Genomic DNA, 22,286 nt, shown 5'->3' with positions numbered 1-22,286 from the left:
GTCATATGTCCTTTAAAGAACATTTTTTGAGGTCCTATTCTGTATTTAGCCCCTTCTGTATAAGGGTGTTCAGTGTGAAAATCCAAAGCACCTCCCTGCTATATAAGTTAACCCCATCTCCTCCATGGGGTGGTGATCGGACCTGTTCCAGTGTCACACATCTAAACTGGTTGAGAGTGTCAAAGGCACAATTACAAACATGTTTGTAACGCTCTCACCATGAACAAGATGGGATCCCAGTACTGAGGTGGGAAAGTATGAAACTGCGCACCCACAGCAGCGAAGGCACGCCTGGAGGGTGGATAGTCAAGGTAGCCGGGTCTGAATTGGAGAGAGTGGGTTAGTCGTAGTACTTGCCAAGGTCGTAGGTAGGTGCCAGATGGGTAGTCAAAGTCCGCAGTGCCGTGGTCTAGGGTCGGAGCCAGAAGAGAAGTCAGGTGTCCGTTAGCCGTGGTCAGGGATGGAGAGTAACAGAAGGTCAGAGGCAAGCCGGGGTCAGTAATCCAGAGAATGGTCCAAAGTCTAGCCGGGTCGGTACACAGGGAGACAAGCAGCAAACAAGATAAACAGGACACAGGAACAAGGCAGACACAAGGGCACCTATGACTATGCTCAGCCAAAGTGTGAATGCACTAGCTGAGCATATATAGCAGGAGGGAACCAATGGGAAAGAGGGGAGGAGCAGAGTTGTGTGCACAACCGAGGCAGGGATAGGCTGTGACTGGTGCAGGAGACAAGTGAGGGTGATCAGAGTTGACGCGCAGCTGGAGAGTGGTGCACGCGCGTAACAAGCGGAGGGGCGGAGCCAAGCTCCGTGGAATTCCTGAAAGCCCTCCGTGGGCGCGCGCGCTCTGCAAGGCCGGTTCTATACTGCGTGCGCGCATGGCAGCTTTAGTTGGCTGAGGTTAGTCAGCCATTCTATAATGGTGCCGCGTGCACGCACGGCAGTGAGAGTGGAACCGGCCGACGGGAGAGGATGAAAAAAAGAAAGCATTTGCGCCGCTGAAAAGTGTGTGTGTGTGTGTGTGTGTGTGTGTGTGTGTGTGTGTGTGTGTGTGTGTGTGTGTATATATGTACAATGTTATTAAAAAAATTATTAAAAGTATTTATTTATTTAGAAACTTATTTAAACACACATACATACATACAGTACCTCACTCGCTCACAGCATACACACAAAAAGCGTGCGTCACGTGCACGCGCGTTTACACAGGCACGGCCGCACACACTATAGAATGGCCCTAAGATGCGCGGGAGGTTGCACATCAGGGGGCAAAGAGGATGCACCCCGCGGGGAACGTGCCCTGAGAGTCCTTGCAGCAAGAGGCTGTGCAATGGAAGGTAAGGAGGATGCACCCCGCGGGGGACGCGCCCTGAGAGTCCTTGCAGCAAGAGGCTGTGCAATGGAAGGTAAGGAGGATGCACCCCGCGGGGGACGTGGTCCCTGATTCCTTACAGTGTTTAGACACTGGATGTGTCTGGTCTCCCCTCTTTATGACAAGTCTCAAATGCTCCATAATACATGTAGTTAATCCTACATACCGTTATAGACTATTTTGAATATATTTTTTTACCTTGTGGGATCACGGTTTTTAAGCTTGATTGGATCCCGTTTTTTCAATTATGTTATATATGTGGGGATATATGAAATGTCTATGTAACGGTTCGAGGCCCCCCCAATCTCATATTGGCCCCTCTGTGCATAATCTCCCCCCAGTTACATCTCAGGGTAGTGTGGTGCACCTGCTGGCTCTCAGGACTCCTGAGTCTCCCGCTCGTTGGTAGTGGGGATTTCACCATGACAGACGTATGAGGTAGTGCTGAGTTCTACTCACAGTTGGTACAGCGCCTCCATCCCTTCCAGATCCCCACGATAGCAGGGAGGAGTTTCTGGAAGAGAACTCCTGGGTGCATCTTCTTGCTGAATAACTCCAGTCTCAGGCAAGAAGGGTCTCTTGAACAAGGGCATCTTTATTTGCATGGTACATGGCAGACTGCCCATCATAGCGGCCGACACTTAGCCGCATATCTTGTAGCTGCACTTCATTAGGAAGGTCTCTCCTGACTCTTTATTCAGCCAGGTATATTTCTGCCACCTCTCCCCTAAGGGAGACTACCAGCTGTGCCAGAGCCCTGGACACAGTGGGGTCTGCTTATCACTCTCTGCAACTGACACTTGCACTTGACTCTGACAGACAGACTTGAACTGCTGTAGACCTCTCACTTGACTCACACTTGACAGACTAACTTTAGGAAGTGATGCGTAATATATAGGTTCCCGAAAGACCCACCTCTGAGTCACTAACAGTGGACACAGAGCATGCTGTCACTTCCTTTGCTACATTTACACATCACAGGGGTGTTGAGGGCAAACCTCCATGATGACTACTGGCAACGCTGCCCTCTTAACAGGAGTTACTGCACAGAATGAGAGAGATATGTAACACCAATTTTACACATGGCTACATCTAGATAGAGGGTTGTGCACGCACTCAGACACACAGGTGATAGTGGGGTACTTAGCTGCCGGTGCACTGGTTCTGGGGAGCTCCTGACGTCCCAAAATAGTCCAGTAGAAAAGAAAAAGCAGGCACACGGTCTTAATCAGCAACAAATAGGTTTAATGTGCCATAAAATCCAACGTTTCGGCAGTACAATACTGCCTTTCTCAAGGTGTACACCTTGAGAAAGGCAGTATTGTACTCCCGAAACGTTGGTATATGAAATGCCCTCATACGCATTTCAGTACTCCTTGAGAAAGCCCCACTTAGGTGCAAAACTCATGGGAGGTTATTTATTTATAAAAATGTTTTACCAGGAAGTAATACATTGAGAGTTACCTCTCGTTTTCAAGTATGTCCTGGGCACAGCGTTAAGATGACAAATAATACATGGTTACAAATACATAATTACATAAGTGAACAGGGTATACATTATATACAAGACATTGCATGCACAGTTAGAGATAATATATATAGTAGGTGTATGTAACAGTTACAGACCAGATTAAAATATGAAAAAATGATCAGCAGTCCTGCAGCTCCTGACCGATAAAGTATTTTCAACTTCTTTCGCTGGCGAGTCTGGATCTCGGTCAGGAGCGGCAGGACTGCTGATCATTTTGTCTACTTTTGTGCCATTACGATCGGATAGACGCCGAGGAGGGCCGCCAGACTCCCGTTCTAGGTGGACCGCGAAGCCAGGAGGCGGGGCAACCGGTTCTAATTGTGAGTACAAGCGTGACTCCATACCCATAGTTTACTATTAGGAATTGGGACATTTGCAGCCACAGTACTATCATTCATAGACGTGAGTTTGCACCTATTCCGTCCCTGCATTTATCTCCATACTGTACTAGGCTTACAACTTCATTATATGCTCCGCTCTATACTCTCATCACTCAGGCTTATATTGCCATATACAATCAGTTTGCCCTGGAGTTTACAGACGGACTTTTCTACTTCTTCAGATTAAAATATGAGACAGCTTTAGTTTTGAAAGAACTTAGACTGGTGGCGGCTGTGAGAGTCTCCGGTAGAATGTTCCAGTTTTGTGTTGCACGGTAAGAGAAGGAGGAGCATCCGGATACTTTGCTGAACCTTGGGACCATGAACAGTCTTTTGGAGTCAGATCTCAGATGATGTGCTGCATGTGGTAGGGATGAGGAGCTTGTTCAGATAGATGGGTAGCTTGCCCAGAAAGTATTTGAAGGCAAGACAGGAAAGGTGAACTTTGCGCCTAGACGCAAGTGATGACCAATCTAGTTCTTTGAGCATTTCTTAGAGATGTGTGTTGTAGTTGCATTGGAGAACAAAACGACAAATTGAATTGTGGAGAGTATCAAGTTTGCTAAGGTGGGTTTGAGGAGCCGAGCCGTATACTATGTCCCCATAGTCGATAATTGGCATTAGCATCTGCTGTGCGATATGCTTTCTGACCAGCAGACTTAGGCTGAGTCCTCACATGCTACTGCAGCGCCCGCTATGGCGGACGCTGCAGGGACGAGAGCCCTCCCAATGGCGCCGGGCCCACTGCGAGGGGGGGCCGCAGCGCTGTGGCGAGAGTTTCTTCTGCTCTCAATAGAATTGAGAACAGGACTCGCGACGGAGCGCTAGGCCACGCCCCCCGGCGGTTCAGCCAATGAGGGCGGGTGACGTCATGGCCGCACCCCCCACCCCCACCACGCCCCCCCCCCGGTCTCTCTTCCTGCAGCTCACTGCAGACCGGGGAATCGGCTGCATGCACTGCCAGCCTCGCGGGCGCGCGTGCAGCGGAGGCACTGGGCCTTAGCCTAAGGGAGGATTTGTTCCTGTAAAGTACACCTAGTTTGGCATGGGTTTTGGATGTCAGGGTATCAATGTGCATTCCTAATGTTAAATGGGAGTCAAACCATAAGCCCAGGAATTTAAAACTTGTAACAGGAGTTAGGGTGGTGTTAACGTTGGATCTGATCTGGAGCTCAATCATTGGAAGCTTTAAAAATGTAGCCTTGGTCCCAAATACCATTGTTACAGTCTTGTCAGTTTAAAAACAGTTTGTTTTGGGAAATTCAATTATTTAGTCTCAAAAAGTCAGATTGAAGTACGTGTTTAAGGTCAGAGAGGCTATGGCTGTGTGCATATAAGATTGTGTCATCTGCATACATGTGTATTGAAGCTCCCTTGGGCTGCGCTTATTGTGACGGCGATGGTGACGTCATGCTGCGGTCGCTGGAAAAAGCAAATTGACTTGACTTGCAGAGATCGCGACCAAGCCGTCACTCCGGCGTGCTGCTTCTACTATAAGCGCACGCGACGGCGGCAGTACATTTGTTTTGCCGCGATGTCGTGTCGCTGGCACTATAAGCGCAGCCTTACAATCTGTAGGAAGATCATTGATGAACTCTGAAAAGAGTAGGAGCCCTGGAACAGAGCCTTGCCACAGGTGATACCAAGGGGTTGGAGTTAGAGCCCGAGATAGACACATGTTGGGATCTACCTGATAGGTAGGAATTAAACCAGTTTAAAGCATGCTTTCCTATTCCAGAGCACTGGAGTTTAAGCAAGAAAACATGATCCAAAAAGGGTGGGTCAAAAAAGTAGGTTAAAAATAAATCTTTATTCGTCCATAAAAAACGGAAGTATCAAAACCGCCTACATGTTTCGTGCGTGTAGCACTTTATTCATGGTATAGACATTTGTCAGCCTAGATTACTCACGTTTGAGACAATGACTGTTTGTGCCGCTTCACAATATTGTATACTAGCTTATATACCTGGTGTTGCCCGGGATGTGCTGCTCACGCGGTGTCCCTTCCTCCTGTCCCTGTGGCGGGAGGCGGTAGCGGGGGGCTGTTCCTTCCACCCACCCCCTGGTACCCAGTGCTCCTTCCCCATTCCCCCCCCCCCCCCCCCCCCCACTGGTCCCCGGTGCTCTTCTCCCCCCCCCCCCAGTCCCTGGTGTTCATTCCCCCCCCCCCCCCCCACCGGTCCCCGGTGCTCATTTCCCTATCACTACTACTTCCTTCTTCCTCCATCTCAGCCGCCATTGTGGTGACATGGTTGGGTTGATCAGCCATGTCATCCCACAAGACGTTTAGAATAAAGCGGTTTCTTTCCAAGAAACAGAACAGACCGATCCCGCAGTGGATCCATATGAAAACTGGTAACAAGATCATTTATAACTCCAAGAGGAGACACTGGAGAAGGACCAAGCTTGGGTTGTAAAAGTCAAGTCTTGGGTGGCACACGATGGGTTCCTTGTGAAGAACGTAATATCTTGTAACACAAGTTGCTACAAAAATAATGACAATGGGTGCTGTTTATTTTGAAAATAAACAAATACGAAACATTAAAAAAAAAAAAAAACTACTACCCATCCACATTTCTTGAACTGATATTTTTTATTACTTTTTCTTTCTAGGTCCTTGTTAAAATCTCTCAGCATTTTGGACACATGATCATAGTTGTGAGCACCAGGCTCTGTCATCATGGATAGGCCCAGGCAGCTGTAGTCTTTCAGTGAAAGATGATAGAATGATGGACAAATCTGATACTCGGTGGAATGCAAATATTTTCAATTAGATAGTAGTTGGGCGGAAGGTGGTCTAGTTAGCCTACTAATATAATGGATATTCAGGATGAATCGTGGATCCTGGACCTGTCTGCCTCATCAAGCGACTTTGGCGTCAAAGTGACCCGAGGCTATGGATGGTTTGAATAGCTACCAAGGAACTTTATAACGTATGTGCTGGCTTTTGGAAAAAGGCATCCAATACCCAGATTTAACTCATTAATCATGTCACTGCCATCAGTGCACTTTGGTCCTACAAAGGAATAGTACTTAAATATGGGGGATTGGTACTCATGACAAAGGCAGAAATTGTAGTGAGACAACCTCTGATTTGTAATCTGATTATGTTATGGAGTGTTCTCATTGTATTTATTTTGTATAGTATACTTAGAACATTATTTCAGAAATATACATTCCGTATATACAGCAGACTGCATTAACAGTAAAGTGACGATCATGGAAAACAATGTGAAAACTTTGGTCTTTAGTTACATTACTCAGTCTTAACACAGTTCTTAGACAGGATCCTTTAAAATTATATATTCATCTTTCTTTAAATCCACACACCCAAAGACCCTGCATAGCCCCTTGTTAAAGACACTGCTCAATATATGTGACAACAGAAGCTTGATATTGGACACAACCCCTTCACTGCTGAAGTGATAGAGAAACATTATTTTTTTAAACAAAGACCTGGCTTTATTAAAGTAACTGAGAAGTGGACCCTTATTGTAAATGTACTGAAAGCAATCCATTTATTTTCTCGCAACCACATTTAGGATGGCTTCTATACATCACTGGGTCACTTTTAAAATGGCTGCCTTTTTTGTTTCCTACTCTGCACCATAAACCCACCATGTCAGTCGTCCAGTTGTTGGGTGTTTGTGTAAAAGAAAATAAATACAGCCTAAGGAGGTGGATTTCAGGGGCGCTTCTTGTATGCGCTTCTCCAATAGCCATGAAGATACCACAGCTAAACCTTTGGTATCAATATTTAGGTTTAAAAAGTAGCGTGATGGTGAGACTTTTAAAAGAAGTGTTGATATGAAAGAATGCACTCTTAAAGTATTTGAATTTATTTAGATTCCCTTAAAGTTTACTTATGTGGAGGCTAAGGCTGGAATTACAGAACAACACTAGTTTGCCGTGATCGATGCTTTAGCTCCTAACACGACGGAACACAATTATAGGTTTAGAATTGAGCTTTTCCCATTTCATAGGTAGCAAACCTGAAAAGCACAGCGGTGATTCTGTTTGAATCAAAGCAGCTAGTTGAATGATTAATTACAATTGTCCGAGAGGTCCTGTGTGTCATGCAGAGTCCCTGCTCCAGAATGTCCTTTCCACACCTGGATTATGTGTAGTGGTCACTCTGAGGCATCACTTCTGATCTGCTTATCATCCGCCTGTTCATATGTCAGTGCATTATAGAAGAACACAATATTATGGAAGTGCGACTATTAACTCCTTTGCCTGCAATGTGTTAGAGGTCTCTGCACCTGCAGTGTTACCCGTCACAACCATTTCTGCAAAGCACGTCTCTCTTTGTAGACCATCAACAGCCACAATGTGAGAGGCACAGGATGGCTCAGAGGGGCGGGGGGAAGGGGATGCGGCGGAGGGAAAGAGGAGGCTTAGTTTTCCTCCAAATGGTATGGGGCAGAGATCTTGAGGTATTCTCTTCAGTATTTGTTGATCCCAAATACCCGGACTCCGTGGAACTGTGGGAGCTTTGGCAGGAGGACACTGAGCAAAGATGACGTGTTGATAAGGAAATGAACAGCATCGTACTTGGTGTAAAAGCTGGCAAGAAGATATCTGAGAGACGGGGATAGACATAGATACAGGTTTACGTTACGATTTCATTCTCTTACGTATGACAATCATTATTTACAGTAACATGGTGTACTTAATTAAGCAACCCAATATCTAAAATGTGAGCACCGTAATAATTAACTTGCTTTCACCTGCACCTCATTGACGTATATATTAAACACAGTGGCATGATAGCAATATAATACAAAACAAATATCATTACCAAAGTAACCACTTACTACTTGTTTTTTATCATTACTGTAACAAACGACTACAAATGCTAACTATATTATGTTATATCTATATTCATACACAGTGCAAAATAGCAGCGTACAATCTCCAATGATGGTCACTTGCAAGCTAAGCTGATTTGGGTTGTAGAGAACGCAGTTACTGTGATGTCATTGACGCGACCAAAACGCTAGGTTTCAACGAATACCGGCATCTTTCTCGAGTGATACACAACTACTAAGTTACAATTGTAGCCAGCTAAACCAAGATATGGGCCCTCTGAGGCAGCCATTAGTGTTAGTCAGAGTACTTTGTAAACCATTCGGACCAAGTACTGTATTACTTTATAGCTGGCTCCTTGTATATGGTAGCAAGGGATACATATCAGGCTTCTATTACACAGCAAGCACTGATCAGGCGATGCTCTATAGGAGGGTGATAAACAACTTCCGTCCCTAATACTGTCATCAACGCGGCTATCCCTAGCCATACCATCTGGGAACCTGTAGGCAGCTTCTAAGGCTGAGTCTATGGAGACTCCAGCCGTCCGGGGGGGTGTCTGGGGGCGGGCCAGTGATGTAACGGAGCTGGTTCGCCCTCATTGGGCGAAACGCTCACGTGACTGGCCCTCTGCTCCCCTCAGCACGCAAACGGAAAAAAATGTAAGTGCTACTGCCCCGCACGCCTGCGGAAGAGTGTGCGAGCCCCTGCTAAAGCCGCTCTCATCGCAGCTGCAGGGGCTCACTGGCAAGTGTGAGCGCAGCTCAGCGCTGACCATGCCCATGGCCTTACATAATCACACTTATTTTACACACCCTAATCTGATGTGTACTGTATATATTATATCGATAGAAATGTATTCACTTTTCACCAATTTCCTTGGGCTTTATTTGTCTGCACTTTTATTATTGGCGTTTATTTGCCAAGCACAGCTACCTACTAGTTTATTACACACCTAGTGTAGGACATACATAGGATATAGAGCACGGATACCAACATACATACCTGTGTATCACCGTTTCTTGTATGCATAGTTCTAGGATTCTGAATTATGTCATTATAGGGATCCAAGATAGGACACTTTCTGGTACATAACGTCAATTAGCTTTTAAACTTAGTATATGTCAAGTCTGTTTTTCTCTCTCTTTTTGATTAACAAGATTTCATTAAACTTTATATTATTATTTATCTTAGTAGAGGTTGAGTGTTCATATTAGGGATTATTTTCTCCTTTGTAAATGCCCATAGTGCACATTCCCTAGGAGCACCCCTCTAGTACGGGGTAATAGAGTACATTATACTAGCTGAGCGGAGGCCTCCCTCTGTGTTCTAAGCTGATCTACTACCTCCCTCGTCCACTTTAATACATCATAGTTCCATGTGGCTACAAGTGTACAATGCAATGTATATATTGGCACTGTGAACAAGATCACCTTTTACTGGGCGTGACCTCGGAGGACAACCCTGGCGTGGAGAATTAGAGTAGGACTGTATGCATGTCTAGATTCAGCATGGGGCCCTCTGCGTGGTTAAGCCAGGGTTGCCAAACCTTCTGAGATTTTAGGCATGCATCGTCAAGATAACTGGTTCTTTTTTTGCCACATGGGAAAAAAAATGACCATACTCGGTGTTTGATGTTAGCTATGGATGGCAACCTGCCTTGTTCCATAAAAAGAGGCTTCTCGTACCTCGTGGCTGTATTAATGTGTGTAAGCAACTTATTTTCAGCTCAGTTACAAAGTTAGATTTTGTAAGAAACACCCATGGATCCATTTGGATATCAGTCGCTAAAATACGTTGCTCTCAAATCCTGACCTTATTCCACAGGTCGAGCACTTTAGGACAAGATCCCCATATGTGTAGGAAGGAGGCATTGTCTCTGCAGTCTTTAGGGCACAGTGTAGAGTAACCTGGACAAAACTTTGATATTGCCAAGGGAGAGGTTTACCACCGCATCAAGCTTTTGTGTACGTTCTCCTTGATAGTACTGCATATTGAGCTACTGGCTACTGCATTAAATATATCGGTCTAGTCATCTCCCTCAAGCATTTCATTCAGGTCCTCTTCCCTCTGTGCTATGAACTTTAGTTTGTTGTGCGAAATCGGTCTCTGGTAGAGCAAAGCCTAGGTATAGTCAGGATGTCAGATTGTGTTGATCTTCCTCCTCTAGACAGAGTTCCTCAAACTGTCAACGTGGTCTAATGTGGTTGTGAAACGCCTTAATCTGCAGATAAGGGAATAGTTCATTTGGTGGTACATTTTTTTTCTGGCGTGAAGTAGTTGAATGGTCTTATTTTTAAATCTACACTTACGCCATTCAGTCTGAATATTTTGGTTCTGGTCCAATGAGAAAAAGAATATCTGGATAGTCCTTGTTCCAACTGGGGATTTCCCGGACGTGGGGTCATGAGGGATTTTTTTGAGGTCACTTTATATTTAAATTGTAGCTTCTTCCAGATTTTGAGGGAGTGGGAGATGGTGGGAATTGGGTTTTAAATAGCTGTTCTGCCCTGGCGAGGGAGCGATAGGAGCATGTCTTTTCTGATTGGGTGGACCAGGGCAGCTACAAGCACGACCCATCTCCTAAGATCGTGTCCAGTATGCCAAAGCACCAACTGACATGTTTGTGCCGCTATAAAAATATGATATTAGGCAAGATAGGGCCAGGCCTTCAGCTCTTGAAGGGCGAGTCAGGGTGATATTGTTAATTCTGCCTCACTCACCTTCGTGCAGCCAATGAAGCTGCCTGGGGACAGGGTCACTAATATAAAACTGTACATTTCAAAAAGCCATAAATCAAATGGCAGATATTTGCCATCTCTCCACAGCAAAAAGGATAGGTGGTGGAGTATGGTTGCTTGTTAAAAGAAGTACTTACAGCACAATAGGGGTTATGGTGAGGAACTTGCGGGAAGCGGTGAACTGGATGCCATAGTCCATCTGTTCCCAGTGGGTGAGGAGACGCGCCTTGCCCTGGTCGGGAGTCTCAAAGGGGGTGCCCTTCACAGTGTGCAGGAACAGGTACATCACCTGGAGAAAGGAAACATGAGTAGAGGTAAGATGTACCCCAAGTCCCTTATCTGTACATCATAACCTGGTCACAGACTGGTCAAGCTAGATTTGCTCAACACCATGCAGCGATACCGCAACCCATTAAATCTCAGAAGCCTGTCACCAATTACATAGCAATGTGATGCAGATGCAAAGTCTGCCAATGAAGGGAACTGCCAGATGGATATAAAAGGGCATTGCGGAAGCTACAGGAAAAGCATTACCGGGGTCATATCATTGAATTCAGGGTGCACTGGAATCAGAAGTACCAAATACGGTTCTGTGACTCCTCCCTTTGCCAAGTCATATTTGACTATCTGCAAGTTAAGCTGTACTTGGTATATTTTGAATGAAAAAAAAGTCAACATGAAATAAGAGCCATTTACAATAGTATAATAATGTAGACTCCTTAAAGAGACAGTCCAACCGCAGCTGGGTTTTTTGTACATAGGATTAAAGCAGGGGGTCTCCGGGGTAGAACCTCATTAATTTCAGCTCCGGGGACCCCCTGCTTCCTGAGATACTTACCTCCGTGCGGGGTGCCGATAGCAGCTCTGGCTGAGCTAGCTGGGGTTCATGCAATGGCGGATTAAATGTCCTGTGGTCCAATAGAAAGCCATGAGGTCATTTGGTGTGGCTTCCTATTGGCTCGTGTGACCAGGACCTTTAAATAGAAGAGTGATCCGGGCACCCCTATGGGAGGTAAGTATCTCAGGAAGCAAGGGGTCCCCGCAGATGAAATTAATTGGGTTCAGCTCCAGAGACCCCCTGCTTCAATCCTAATGTGGAAGAAAAAAAAAACCAGCGTTTGGATTGCTCTTTTAAGACAGAGACGCCCTTCTCTCAACGTTTACTTTTATTTGATGCACTTATCCCAATTTTGTATACACACGAAAAGAACAAACATTCCCCGTTTTATATCTTCTATACCAGCGTTTCCCAAACTTTTTTTTTCCGTGACCCGGTTATTTTTGAACTTCTCCTTCGTGACCCACTAAAATTTTTATCGCCTATACTGGCCTATAGGGCCTGCACAGACACACACACACCCACTGATACACACACACACAGCCACTGATACACACGCAGCCACTGACACACGCAGCCACTGATAAACACACACACGCAGCCACTGACACACACACACACACGCAGCCACACTGAGACACTGCTACACACACACACACACACACACACACACTGATACACACACAGACACTGCTACACACACACACAGACACTGCTACACACACAGACACTGCTACACACACAGACACTGATACACACACAGACACTGATACACACACAGACACTGATACACACACAGACACTGATACACACACACAGACACTGATACACACACAGACACTGATACACACAGACACTGATACACACAGACACTGATACACACAGACACACACAAAGATATATACACACACACACACACACACAGCCACTGATACACACACACTCTGATACACACACACAGACACTGATACAGATACACACACACACAGCCCCTGATACACACACACACACACACTCGCTCTCCCCTATACGCACACAGACACAAACAGTGAATTACAGGCAATGACGGATGTGAGTGACTGGAGGGGGGGGGGGGGCAGGGACTGGGTGGGTGGGAGGGGGGGTCCTGGGTGGGTGGGAGGGGGGGGGGGGACTGGGTGGGAGGGGGGAGGGGGGACTGGGACTGGGTGGGTGGGAGGGGGGACTGGGACTGGGTGGGTGGGAGGGGGGACTGGGTGGGAGGGGGGACTGGGACGTGGGAGGGGGGACTGGGTGGGTGGGAGGGGGGACTGGTTGGGTGGGAGGGGGGACTAGGTGGGTGGGAGGGGGGACTGAGACTGGGTGGGAGGGGGGACTGGGACTGGGTGGGACTGGGGACTGGGTGGGGGGGACTGGGTGGGTGGGGACTGGGTGGGGGGGAGGGGGGACTGGGTGGGGGGGAGGGGGGACTGGGTGGGGGGGAGGGGGGACTGGGTGGGGGGGAGGGGGGACTGGGGGGGTGGGGACTGGGTGGGGGGGAGGGGGGACTGGGTGGGGGGGAGGGGGGACTGGGTGGGGGGGAGGGGGGACTGGGACACTTGGGTGGGAGGCAGTGACTGGGTGGGTGTGTGGGAGATGGTGGGTGAGTGACTGGGTGGGTGGGAGACAGTGGGTGGGTGGGTGACAGTGACAGTGACTTTGACAGTGACTGGGTGGGTGGGTGACAGTGACTGGGTGGGTGACAGTGACTGGGTGGGTGACAGTGACTGGGTGGGTGACAGTGACATTGACAGTGACTGGGTGGGTGGGTGACATTGACTGGGTGGGTGGGTGACATTGACTGGGTGGGTGGGTGACAGTGACTTGGTGGGTGACAGTGACTGGGTGGGTGACAGTGACTGGGTGGGTGACAGTGACTGGGTGGGTGGGTGACAGTGACTGGGTGACAGTGACTGGGTGGGTGACAGTGACTGGGTGGGTGACAGTGACTGGGTGGGTGAGAGTGACTGGGTGGGTGAGAGTGACTGGGTGTGTGGGTGACAGTGACTGGGTGACAGTGACTGGGTGTGTGGGTGGGTGACAGTGACTGGGTGTGTGGGTGTGTGACAGTGACTGGGTGGGTGGGTGAAAGTGACTGGGTGGGTGACAGTGACTGGGTGGGTGACAGTGACTGGGTGGGTGACAGTGACTGGGTGGGTGACAGTGACTGGGTGGGTGACAGTGACTGGGTGGGTGGGTGACAGTGACTGGGTGGGTGGGGTGACTTACCTTGCCGCCGGACGCTTTCCCCTGCTGCCCCCGATATCCCCTGCTGCCCGGGATGGGAGGTGGGCTTGGGGGCACGGGAGGTGGGCTCGGGAGGGGGTGGCACGGGAGGTGAGCTCGGGAGGGGGTGCCACGGGAGGTGAGCTCGGGAGGGGGTGGCACGGGAGGTGGGCTCGGGAGGGGGTGCCCCGGGAGGTGGGCTCGGGAGGGGGTGCCCCGGGAGGTGGTGCCACGGGAGGTGGGCTCGGGAGGGGGTGCCCCGGGAGGTGGTGCCACGGGAGGTGGGCTCGGGAGGGGGTGCCACGGGAGGTGAGCTCTGGAAGCCGGTCGCGGGAGGAAGCAGGCCGCAGAGGAGCTGGTACTTCCTCCTCCGTCCCACGTTGGGAGTGGGGGGGAGGAAGGGAGCGGGCCCTGCTTGCCCTGCGCATGCGCGCGGGACCGCGGGGGGAATCGCTGCAATTTTTTTTAACTCGAGCGGGGGGGGGGGGTGGGGGCGCTAGGAGGAGACACCGGGCGGCCAGCCTCGCTGCGACCCGGCAATTTTGGTGCCGTGGCCCGGTGCCGGGTCGCGACCCACCATTTGGGAAACCCTGTTCTATACCATCTATGCAAAGTGCTATCTACATTACACGGCTGGGACTATACAGAGACACACTTATACATACAACGCAATGAAGCCTGCACAGCACAAATCTATGTCTATGTCTAAAACATGTCTATGTCATGTCTATGTCATGTCTAAATCATGTCTATGTCATGTCTAAATCATGTCTATGTCTGTCTAAATCATGTCTATGTCTAAATCATGTCTATGTCTAAATCATGTCTATGTCTAAATCATGTCTATGTCTAAATCATGTCTATGTCTATGTCTAAATCATGTCTATGTCTATGTCTAAATCATGTCTATGTCTAAATCATGTCTATGTCTAAATCATGTCTATGTCTAAATCATGTCTATGTCTAAATCATGTCTATGTCTAAATCATGTCTATGTCTAAATCATGTCTATGTCTATGTTTAAATCATGTCTATGTCTATGTCTAAATCATGTCTATGTCTAAATCATGTCTATGTCTATATATCTGCTGCACCATTTCCCTTTAACTCTGTGAAAGCAAAATATTGTGAGGCAGAATGAACAGACATTTCTGAAGAAAATAGTGTTCTTGTGTTCGGAAAGCAAAAAGTATCCTCATGTTTAGGTTGGGGATTTTTTACGTTCGGTTTCAATACCTAAAGTCCAGTTGTTTGAAAAATTGCAATATAAGAACTGCTAATATTGGGTCAGACAAAAAGGACCAGTCAAAGCAGTCGTGTAGAACAGGGCCTTGCCCACAATATTCTGTAACCTATACAGACTGATTAAAAATAATAATAAATATAATTTAATATACAATATACATTGTTTTTTTTTTTTTTACTAGCTGCTACTTTTTGGCTAATACCTAAATGAGGATAGAACGAGGCAGCGATTTCACATTTGCAGGGATCAGTTACTAATTACATGACACTTCTGTAAGAAAAAAAAATGAAATACACAGCGCAGAGGCTTTAGGAGTCCCTACAAATTATTCTACATCAGTATTTCTCTATTACAAAAACAAAGGGAGGATTTCACATACAAATATGCAATCTGGGCGATTCCTTTAATGGACTAAGGTCTAAAGTACAAGGTCTTTAACCTTAGCTCTATAGCTGAGAAGAAGACAATGAGCTCAGAGCCTTTTTTCTAGTCCATGAATGGATTTGAGGTCCACATATGAACCCCCACTTGGATAGCCCAGAGATGGTAGTTCTTGGTTTTTTTTACTCACAAGATTGTGGATGACGTTAGTCAGGGTCCAGACGATGGGAACGCTGAAGAAGGGAAAGCTCAGGAGGATGATGTGCAGGAAGCCCACCAGTATGATGTAGGCCAACCATATCCCTCGGCTGTTCAGCACCCGAGTGTTGGGGTTCACCTCGCTGTGAGCCACCCCAACATTCATCCTGAAAGAGAAAGTATTACATAGTGCCACATGTTATCACCAGTGCGTTTGGAAGTATTAATGCAGAGCTCCCCCACTTCAATCCTCAGGAGCCACAAGCGCGCTGGGTTTTCTGAATTTCTCAAATTACTGCTTAAATAACCAATTTATTAACTTGCTTAGGTGTGTGTTGCTCTGAAAATCTGGCCTGTTGCTCTCAGGCCCCGCTTATTGTCCCGGCTACGGCGATGCAACGTCATCCGTCGCCATAGCAATTTCTGCCTAAATTGTAGGAGACAAGAGACGGCGACCAGGGGGTCGTGGCCGTGAGTGGTTCGACCTCATTGGCTGAACAGCTCACTTGCCCTCTGACGTCACGCAGCAGTCGACAAAAAAAAAAAAAAAAAAACAGAATTGGAAATGGCAAAAGGAGATTTGTTAAAGTAAACAATGAAATGCAAAAACAGAAATCAGCACAGACATCTGCTTGGAAAGTTCAGCTACACCTATGAAGAATTCACATACTGGTCATTTGAGCCATTAATATACAGTAAGTCCTCGTTTTACGACGAATGGCTTATCCAACGCAGTCCAATGCATCCCTATGGGCCGTTTTACGACTCCAAAATGGCTTATCCGACGCTCTTACGACGCTTTGCAAAGTTGCAACATTATGTCAATCAGAAAGCTGCAGTCAGGGAAATCATCCAGATCAGTCTGTGTGAAGGTTTAGTTATGTATTTAGGCCCTTAAACATGTCTAACAGTTTTATTATACAGTTCTGGATTCAATAAATAGAATCTTTACATCGTAGTTTGTGTGTGCTGCATAATCTTATTGCCTGCGTAAAATATTTGGTGTATTTTAGTGTTAAAAATGCATTCAGGAACGGAACCTTTCATTTAAACAGTGTTCCGATGGGAAAATGTGATTCGTATTACACCGCTTCGCTATCCGACGCCATTTTGAGTACCGCATTGTGTCGGATAACCGAGGACTGTCAGTACGTGATCATGTGCGGTAATTGTGACGACTCCTAACAGTTCCCAGAATCTCCTTGACTTCCTTTGGGGCCCGAGCTTTTAGCCACGCTGCTCCCACTCTTGGGAACAATTTGCCTCGTACCAATCGAGCGGCCCCTGTGATGGTAGGGATAAATGTGACTGCTTTTAATAATATCTGTATTGTAAGCCTGGTTCCAGCACTTCATGAACCAGGGGTTAATGTTCTGTTCAGCTGGAATGTTGCAAAGTGGTCTGTGATCTTTACAAGTATGTTTGTTGTTGCATTTCCACCCACCTATAAGGGGCTGGGTCAGATTGCAAACACTTGGGGGGAGGGAGACTTCTAGCTAGATCCCATCAGCTTTAGGGCTCGTTCAGGGTGCCTGCTTTGGGATATGGAGGGCGCGCGTCCGCGAGAGCGCGCGTTACTTTTGTAGGAGACGTCCGATCATCCCTTGCCGACAGCCCCAGCGTTCTGTCGTTCAGTGGGCGTGTCTTTGACGTCACATGCTAAAATCCTCCCGGTCACAGACAGAGAGCAGGGATCCGTGTTGCAGTCTTGAAATCATTCTGAAGAATGATTTCATTGGCTGCCTGGGTCCCTGTGACGCTGCTGCAGTTCCAAAAAACGAAATTTTCGTTTACTGAAACTGTCGTCAGCGTCAACTCCTGGCTTCGGAGGCAGGGCAGTTGCTACCCTGACAACAAGTATTCAAATTGAATACTTTGTTTCTCACTGCAGCAAGCACGTCAGCACGCCCTCCCTCCGAAGCCAGCACCCTGAACGAGGCCTTAGCTGTGAGTTCAATGTTGTTTAGCTGAGGCAGCTGGGAAGAAGCGGTCAGAAACTGGGAGAAGCTGCAGAGGACCCTGCAGAAAGAAAGAACAGGGACAATCTCTTTAGGGAGGTCCCTGCACCCAAGTTTATAGGTTAACCCCAGTTTCCCAGTTGTAAGTGTGTGTGTTGAATTTTGTGGATATTTATTTTTCCAATAAATTAATTTTAATTACATTTTAATTAATTTTATAAACCGTGTTCCTGTCTGGCGAATTGATCCCTGGTGTGATAGTCCTGGTCTCCCGTGACAGCCCCATCTCTGAAAATCTATAAAAACACTCAAGACCTAACCGTTTACCCAGGCATTCAATTATTGAACCACAACCTGTTTAGTATTTAAAGTTGCAGTACAATCAATAGCCTACATGTTTTTTGTTTTTTTAATAAATCAGTTCTGTACTATGAGAAAATACTTGTAGCATTAAAAAATAAATTAAAAAAAATTATATATTTTTTTTTAACAAGTATTCTAATGTAGCAAGCTTTTTTGTTTCTATAGAAACCATTTACACAGTCACACCCCCATCCTCTTCAGAGAAAGGCTCTGGCTCGAGCCCTGCCCTCCGTCTAGCAGTACACCAATTAAAACTGTGCCTGCCTGGTCACATGATCTTCGCACAGAACTTTGCATGCTGGGTACTCTTGTGCAGCCCTAACAGTGAATGAAATAACCCCCAATTCAGCGATCGATTACAAGAGAACGGATCGATCGGCAACTTAGCTAATAACTTGTCAGTGTGTAGATTGTATTGATTCACATATTGAATGGAATTTTTTATTTATTTTTATTTAAAAACCAGCAGCTTGAACAGCTACAGTACCGTGTCATCCTGTGTTGTATCTTTCCTTGTGTTTTGATCTCTTTTATAACCTTAAATGTTTTCTTCTTTTTTCCTTTTTGTAACAGTGAAGCGCTTCCAGTCCCATTGCGAGAAAAGCGCTATATAAAGTTATTATTAAGCAGGATTTCCCCTTTTTTTATGAAATGGGAAATAGCAGCAAAACCAGAACTCTGATGATTCCTTATAACTAGAGACAAAATAAGTTATGGCGAGTAAAAAAGTGACAAAACCCCTGCACTTGTGTAACATGGCAGGCATAAGCTTAGATGGCTCCATGTTAAAGTGGATAAGAAGCAAAAGGTGAAAGTTACTGCTCATTTCCCAGAACCCCTGGCTGCAGGGGAAGCACTGTACAGTAGGCTAAGGCTGCGTCCATAGATGGACCAGCCGTGCTGAGGCTTGCGGACATTCCGCGCTGAGCCCCTGCATCCTCAATGAGGATGCCTTGAGAGGAGGCTCACGCGAGCGCCCGCAGGCGTGCTGAGGAGTTGGAGGTTTCAGCCGAGCGCCAAGCTGTTTTTCAGCGCGCTGTCGGCTGAAAACCTCCAATCACAGCACAGCAGCGTCAACGTGTCGGCGCCGTGACATTGACGTCAGTGCGTCGCGGGCGATTGGCCCAGCGACGTCACTGCCCCGCCTCCAACCACCTCCCCCCGCAAGTCCGTGCAATCGCGCTGACTGAAGCAGGCGAGCCTCAGCGTTAGCGCGCCTCCGCTCTCCCCACCCTCTATGGCCCGGGCCTAAGAGATAATGGAGAAAGGCAGGTTGCAGACCTGTCCGAGACATGTGAATGTGCTCACAAGTGGTATTTCTATTTGCTATAACTAGAGAAAATTGCACTCTGGTCCCTTTCCATGAACCAGAGGTGGGAGATAGCAGTGACAGGAAGACAAGGATTTGTCCTATGTCCAGTGGCAGATTTCCCAATAGGCCCGGGCCTAGTGCAGCACAATTTCTGGGGGTTTCCCCATATACAGAGGCCCCGCTCTCTTCCCCACTGATGGCCAGAGGAGAGCGTGGGGCCTCTATAAAGGTCTCTTACCTTCTCCTTCACGCTACCCTCCTCCTTTTATAGCATTGCAGCTTCAAATGACCACCATAATGTCACGTTGTCATGGAAATGCGGAAAAGGGTAAGTGCCTATGGGCGGCAACATTTTAAATCCGCCACTGCCTAGGTCTTGTAATGTATCTATGTGGTGCCCTTACCATCCTATAATCCCTTTATCATATCTGCTACACTCCTTATTTCTATAAAAACAAGGAGTGCCCCCTGCCAAATTAACTGCTTCACTGCCAAGTCATTATCTCCCTGTGCTTAGATTGTAGGGACGGGGACATATTGTATGAATGTTTACATAGCGCCATAATGTACGCAGGACACCACAAAAATATAATACAGACAGAGAGTTAATATAGAAAGTTACACAAGTGTGTTAAACACAAGGAAATAGGGAGTCCCTGCCCTACAGAGCTTACAATCTAAATGTAATAAAGAGGCTTACACAATACAAAAGTAACAAGTGCAGTACAGATCATATTTGAGGGGGCAAGTTTAAGCATTAGGCCGCGTCCATAGTGCAGAATATGGCGCAAGCTGCGAAACAAACACTATGATGCTAATGCATATGTGCACATGCGCTACAGGAGAGCAGCACTTCGCAATACAAAAAAGTTTGTATTTCCAGCGGGACGCCTGAGAGCGCGGAAGCTAGCGCGCTTCACTATGGATGCGGCTGTAGTCGTGTGAGGAGTAGACTCAGACGATCGGGAGGAGTGTAGATGGCAAATGCTGATGGGGACGGAGTTCCACAGGTAAGAAGTCAAACATGAAAAAAGGTGTGAGACACGAGAGTGCTGCAGAGCAACACGGTGCAGCAATATAGCAGAATAGAGCAGAGATTTAATATGGAGTAAAAGAATCTAGAATTTTTAATGCAGAGTATAATGTGGTCATTGAATGGATTTGAGGAGGAGAGGCGCAGACAGACCGTTTTAATCTGGTCTATAACTGTTATATACGCCTATGATATATATTATCTTTAACTGTGCACACAATATCTTGTATATAATGTGCCCTTTGTACTCATTGTAACAGTGTATTTATAACCATGTATTTGTCATTATAACTCTGTGCCCAGGACCAACTTGAAAACGAGAGGTAACTCAATGTATTATTTCCTGGTAAAACATTTAATAAATAACTAATATTTGTGTGGATAGATTGTAGAAAATGTTGGGAGGCAGGAACATCTGAAGAGACGGTTGCAATAGTCAAATTGGGAGAGAATTAGGTCATGCCTGTAAGTTTTAGTTGTGGAGTGATGGAGCGGATGGATGTGTGCCTGTAACATTTCATGTACAGAACTGCATTGTCACTGTCCAGTGTCAGCCTTTATATAGGAACAATTCTGTGCGTATGTTCAAAGACAATGAGCGATCCTAATGAACCAATACGTATCTAATAACTGCATCTCTCACACTGCTAGTTTCTGCGAGCTGCATTGCTTTGAGAAGTATTTATCTGTTGCAGTTTGTGATGCCTTATCACATGTTTAGCCCTTTGCTCATCATCTTGAGCAAATCTCTGCAAGCATCAGGCATCACTAACTAGATTGTACGCTCTTGGGAAAGGGGTACTGTGCTCCTAATATACGATGTGCGAAGCACAGTACACAAGAGTCAAGTATTGTTCTTATTCAAGGTGCAAAGCTTAGCGACATCTACTGGAGGTGCAACGCAATTAAAGCACTTTTACGGGCAACACCTCTTCAACCTTAACAAAATATAACCGTGTTAAACTGTTAATGTAATACTCTTTACAAGAGCAGTGATACTCATAATACTCGATAAAAAAAAAAAAAAGGGAGACCAAGTTGTTTTAACCCCATCACCGGGTGACCTGCAATGGAGGGGCAAAACGTTGCTGTACCACTGGCAGCGAAAGGGTGAAACAATACCACATGACACTTGTAACCTATACAGATTGTTCGCTTTTTTTTAATGCCCCATGCTCTTCAGCAAAAAATACCCCCGTGTATTTATGTTACTTATATCGGAGCATAAAAGATGGCTGCCTTTTCCGATTACAGGGAGTCGTGGTTTTGCGGTCTCTTTAATACATGTATATAACCTATCTTCCCCACATTACTACAATATTTTTTTATTTTTTTTGGGGGGGGGTTCACATCCATCTTCGGCAGCCTCGTCCCAGACAAGCCGCCCCCGCTCCGCTATAAAGCGCCCTGATCCCCCCACATCCTCCTCTTACCTGCCGCTGGGATCTCCGCCTGTTCCCGGTATCCAGGAAACACCACCACTTCCGGCTGGGACAGATAGGGGCGGGACAAACCTGAGGTCACTGATGGACTCCCCCGCCCACCCCGGTAATATGGCGGCGGATCAGTGGCCTCCGCCTGTCTGTCTGTTCTTGTGAAGGTTAAAGTTGGCACCTCAGTAAGATGGAGACTGTGCGTGACGTCACAAAATGCGTGCCTGCTGGTAGCTCTGTTTGGCTGAAAAAAATCTCTACACGCTGATTGGTCCATTGGTGAGACTGGCCAGTAAACGCTAGGGTTAACAGAATGACCAAAGGCTATTGGACAGCTGCCTCGTCACTCGCGTAGATGCCCGCCCCTTTCCCAGTTCATGTGTTTCGGGAGAGTTTTGACTGTCGGTTTGTTCTCCTGATTTTGGCATAGGAAGCGCATCGTT

General features: G+C 46.8%; 2 protein-coding genes across 2 annotated transcripts; one reads left to right on the top strand and one right to left on the bottom strand.

Annotated features, from left to right (window-relative positions):
* Positions 1 to 5,420: 5,420 nt before the first annotated feature.
* LOC142489866 (large ribosomal subunit protein eL39-like) lies at positions 5,421 to 7,470 on the top strand. Its single transcript, XM_075591387.1, has one exon. It carries the CDS (start codon positions 5,555 to 5,557, stop codon positions 5,702 to 5,704), a length of 150 nt encoding a protein of 49 aa, XP_075447502.1. The 5' UTR covers positions 5,421 to 5,554; the 3' UTR covers positions 5,705 to 7,470.
* Positions 7,106 to 22,284, bottom strand: ORMDL2 (ORMDL sphingolipid biosynthesis regulator 2). The gene is made up of 4 exons (XM_075591386.1): positions 21,844 to 22,284; positions 15,737 to 15,911; positions 10,975 to 11,126; positions 7,106 to 7,868 (listed from the first exon to the last, which is right to left on the bottom strand). Exons 2-4 carry the CDS (start codon positions 15,908 to 15,910, stop codon positions 7,733 to 7,735), a joined length of 462 nt encoding a protein of 153 aa, XP_075447501.1. The 5' UTR covers position 15,911; positions 21,844 to 22,284; the 3' UTR covers positions 7,106 to 7,732.
* Positions 22,285 to 22,286: the final 2 nt, after the last annotated feature.

The sequence above is a fragment of the Ascaphus truei genome, chromosome 3 (genome assembly GCF_040206685.1).
Source record: "Ascaphus truei isolate aAscTru1 chromosome 3, aAscTru1.hap1, whole genome shotgun sequence".
Lineage (NCBI taxonomy): Eukaryota > Metazoa > Chordata > Amphibia > Anura > Ascaphidae > Ascaphus > Ascaphus truei.
This window is presented reverse-complemented; position numbering and strand designations above follow the sequence as displayed.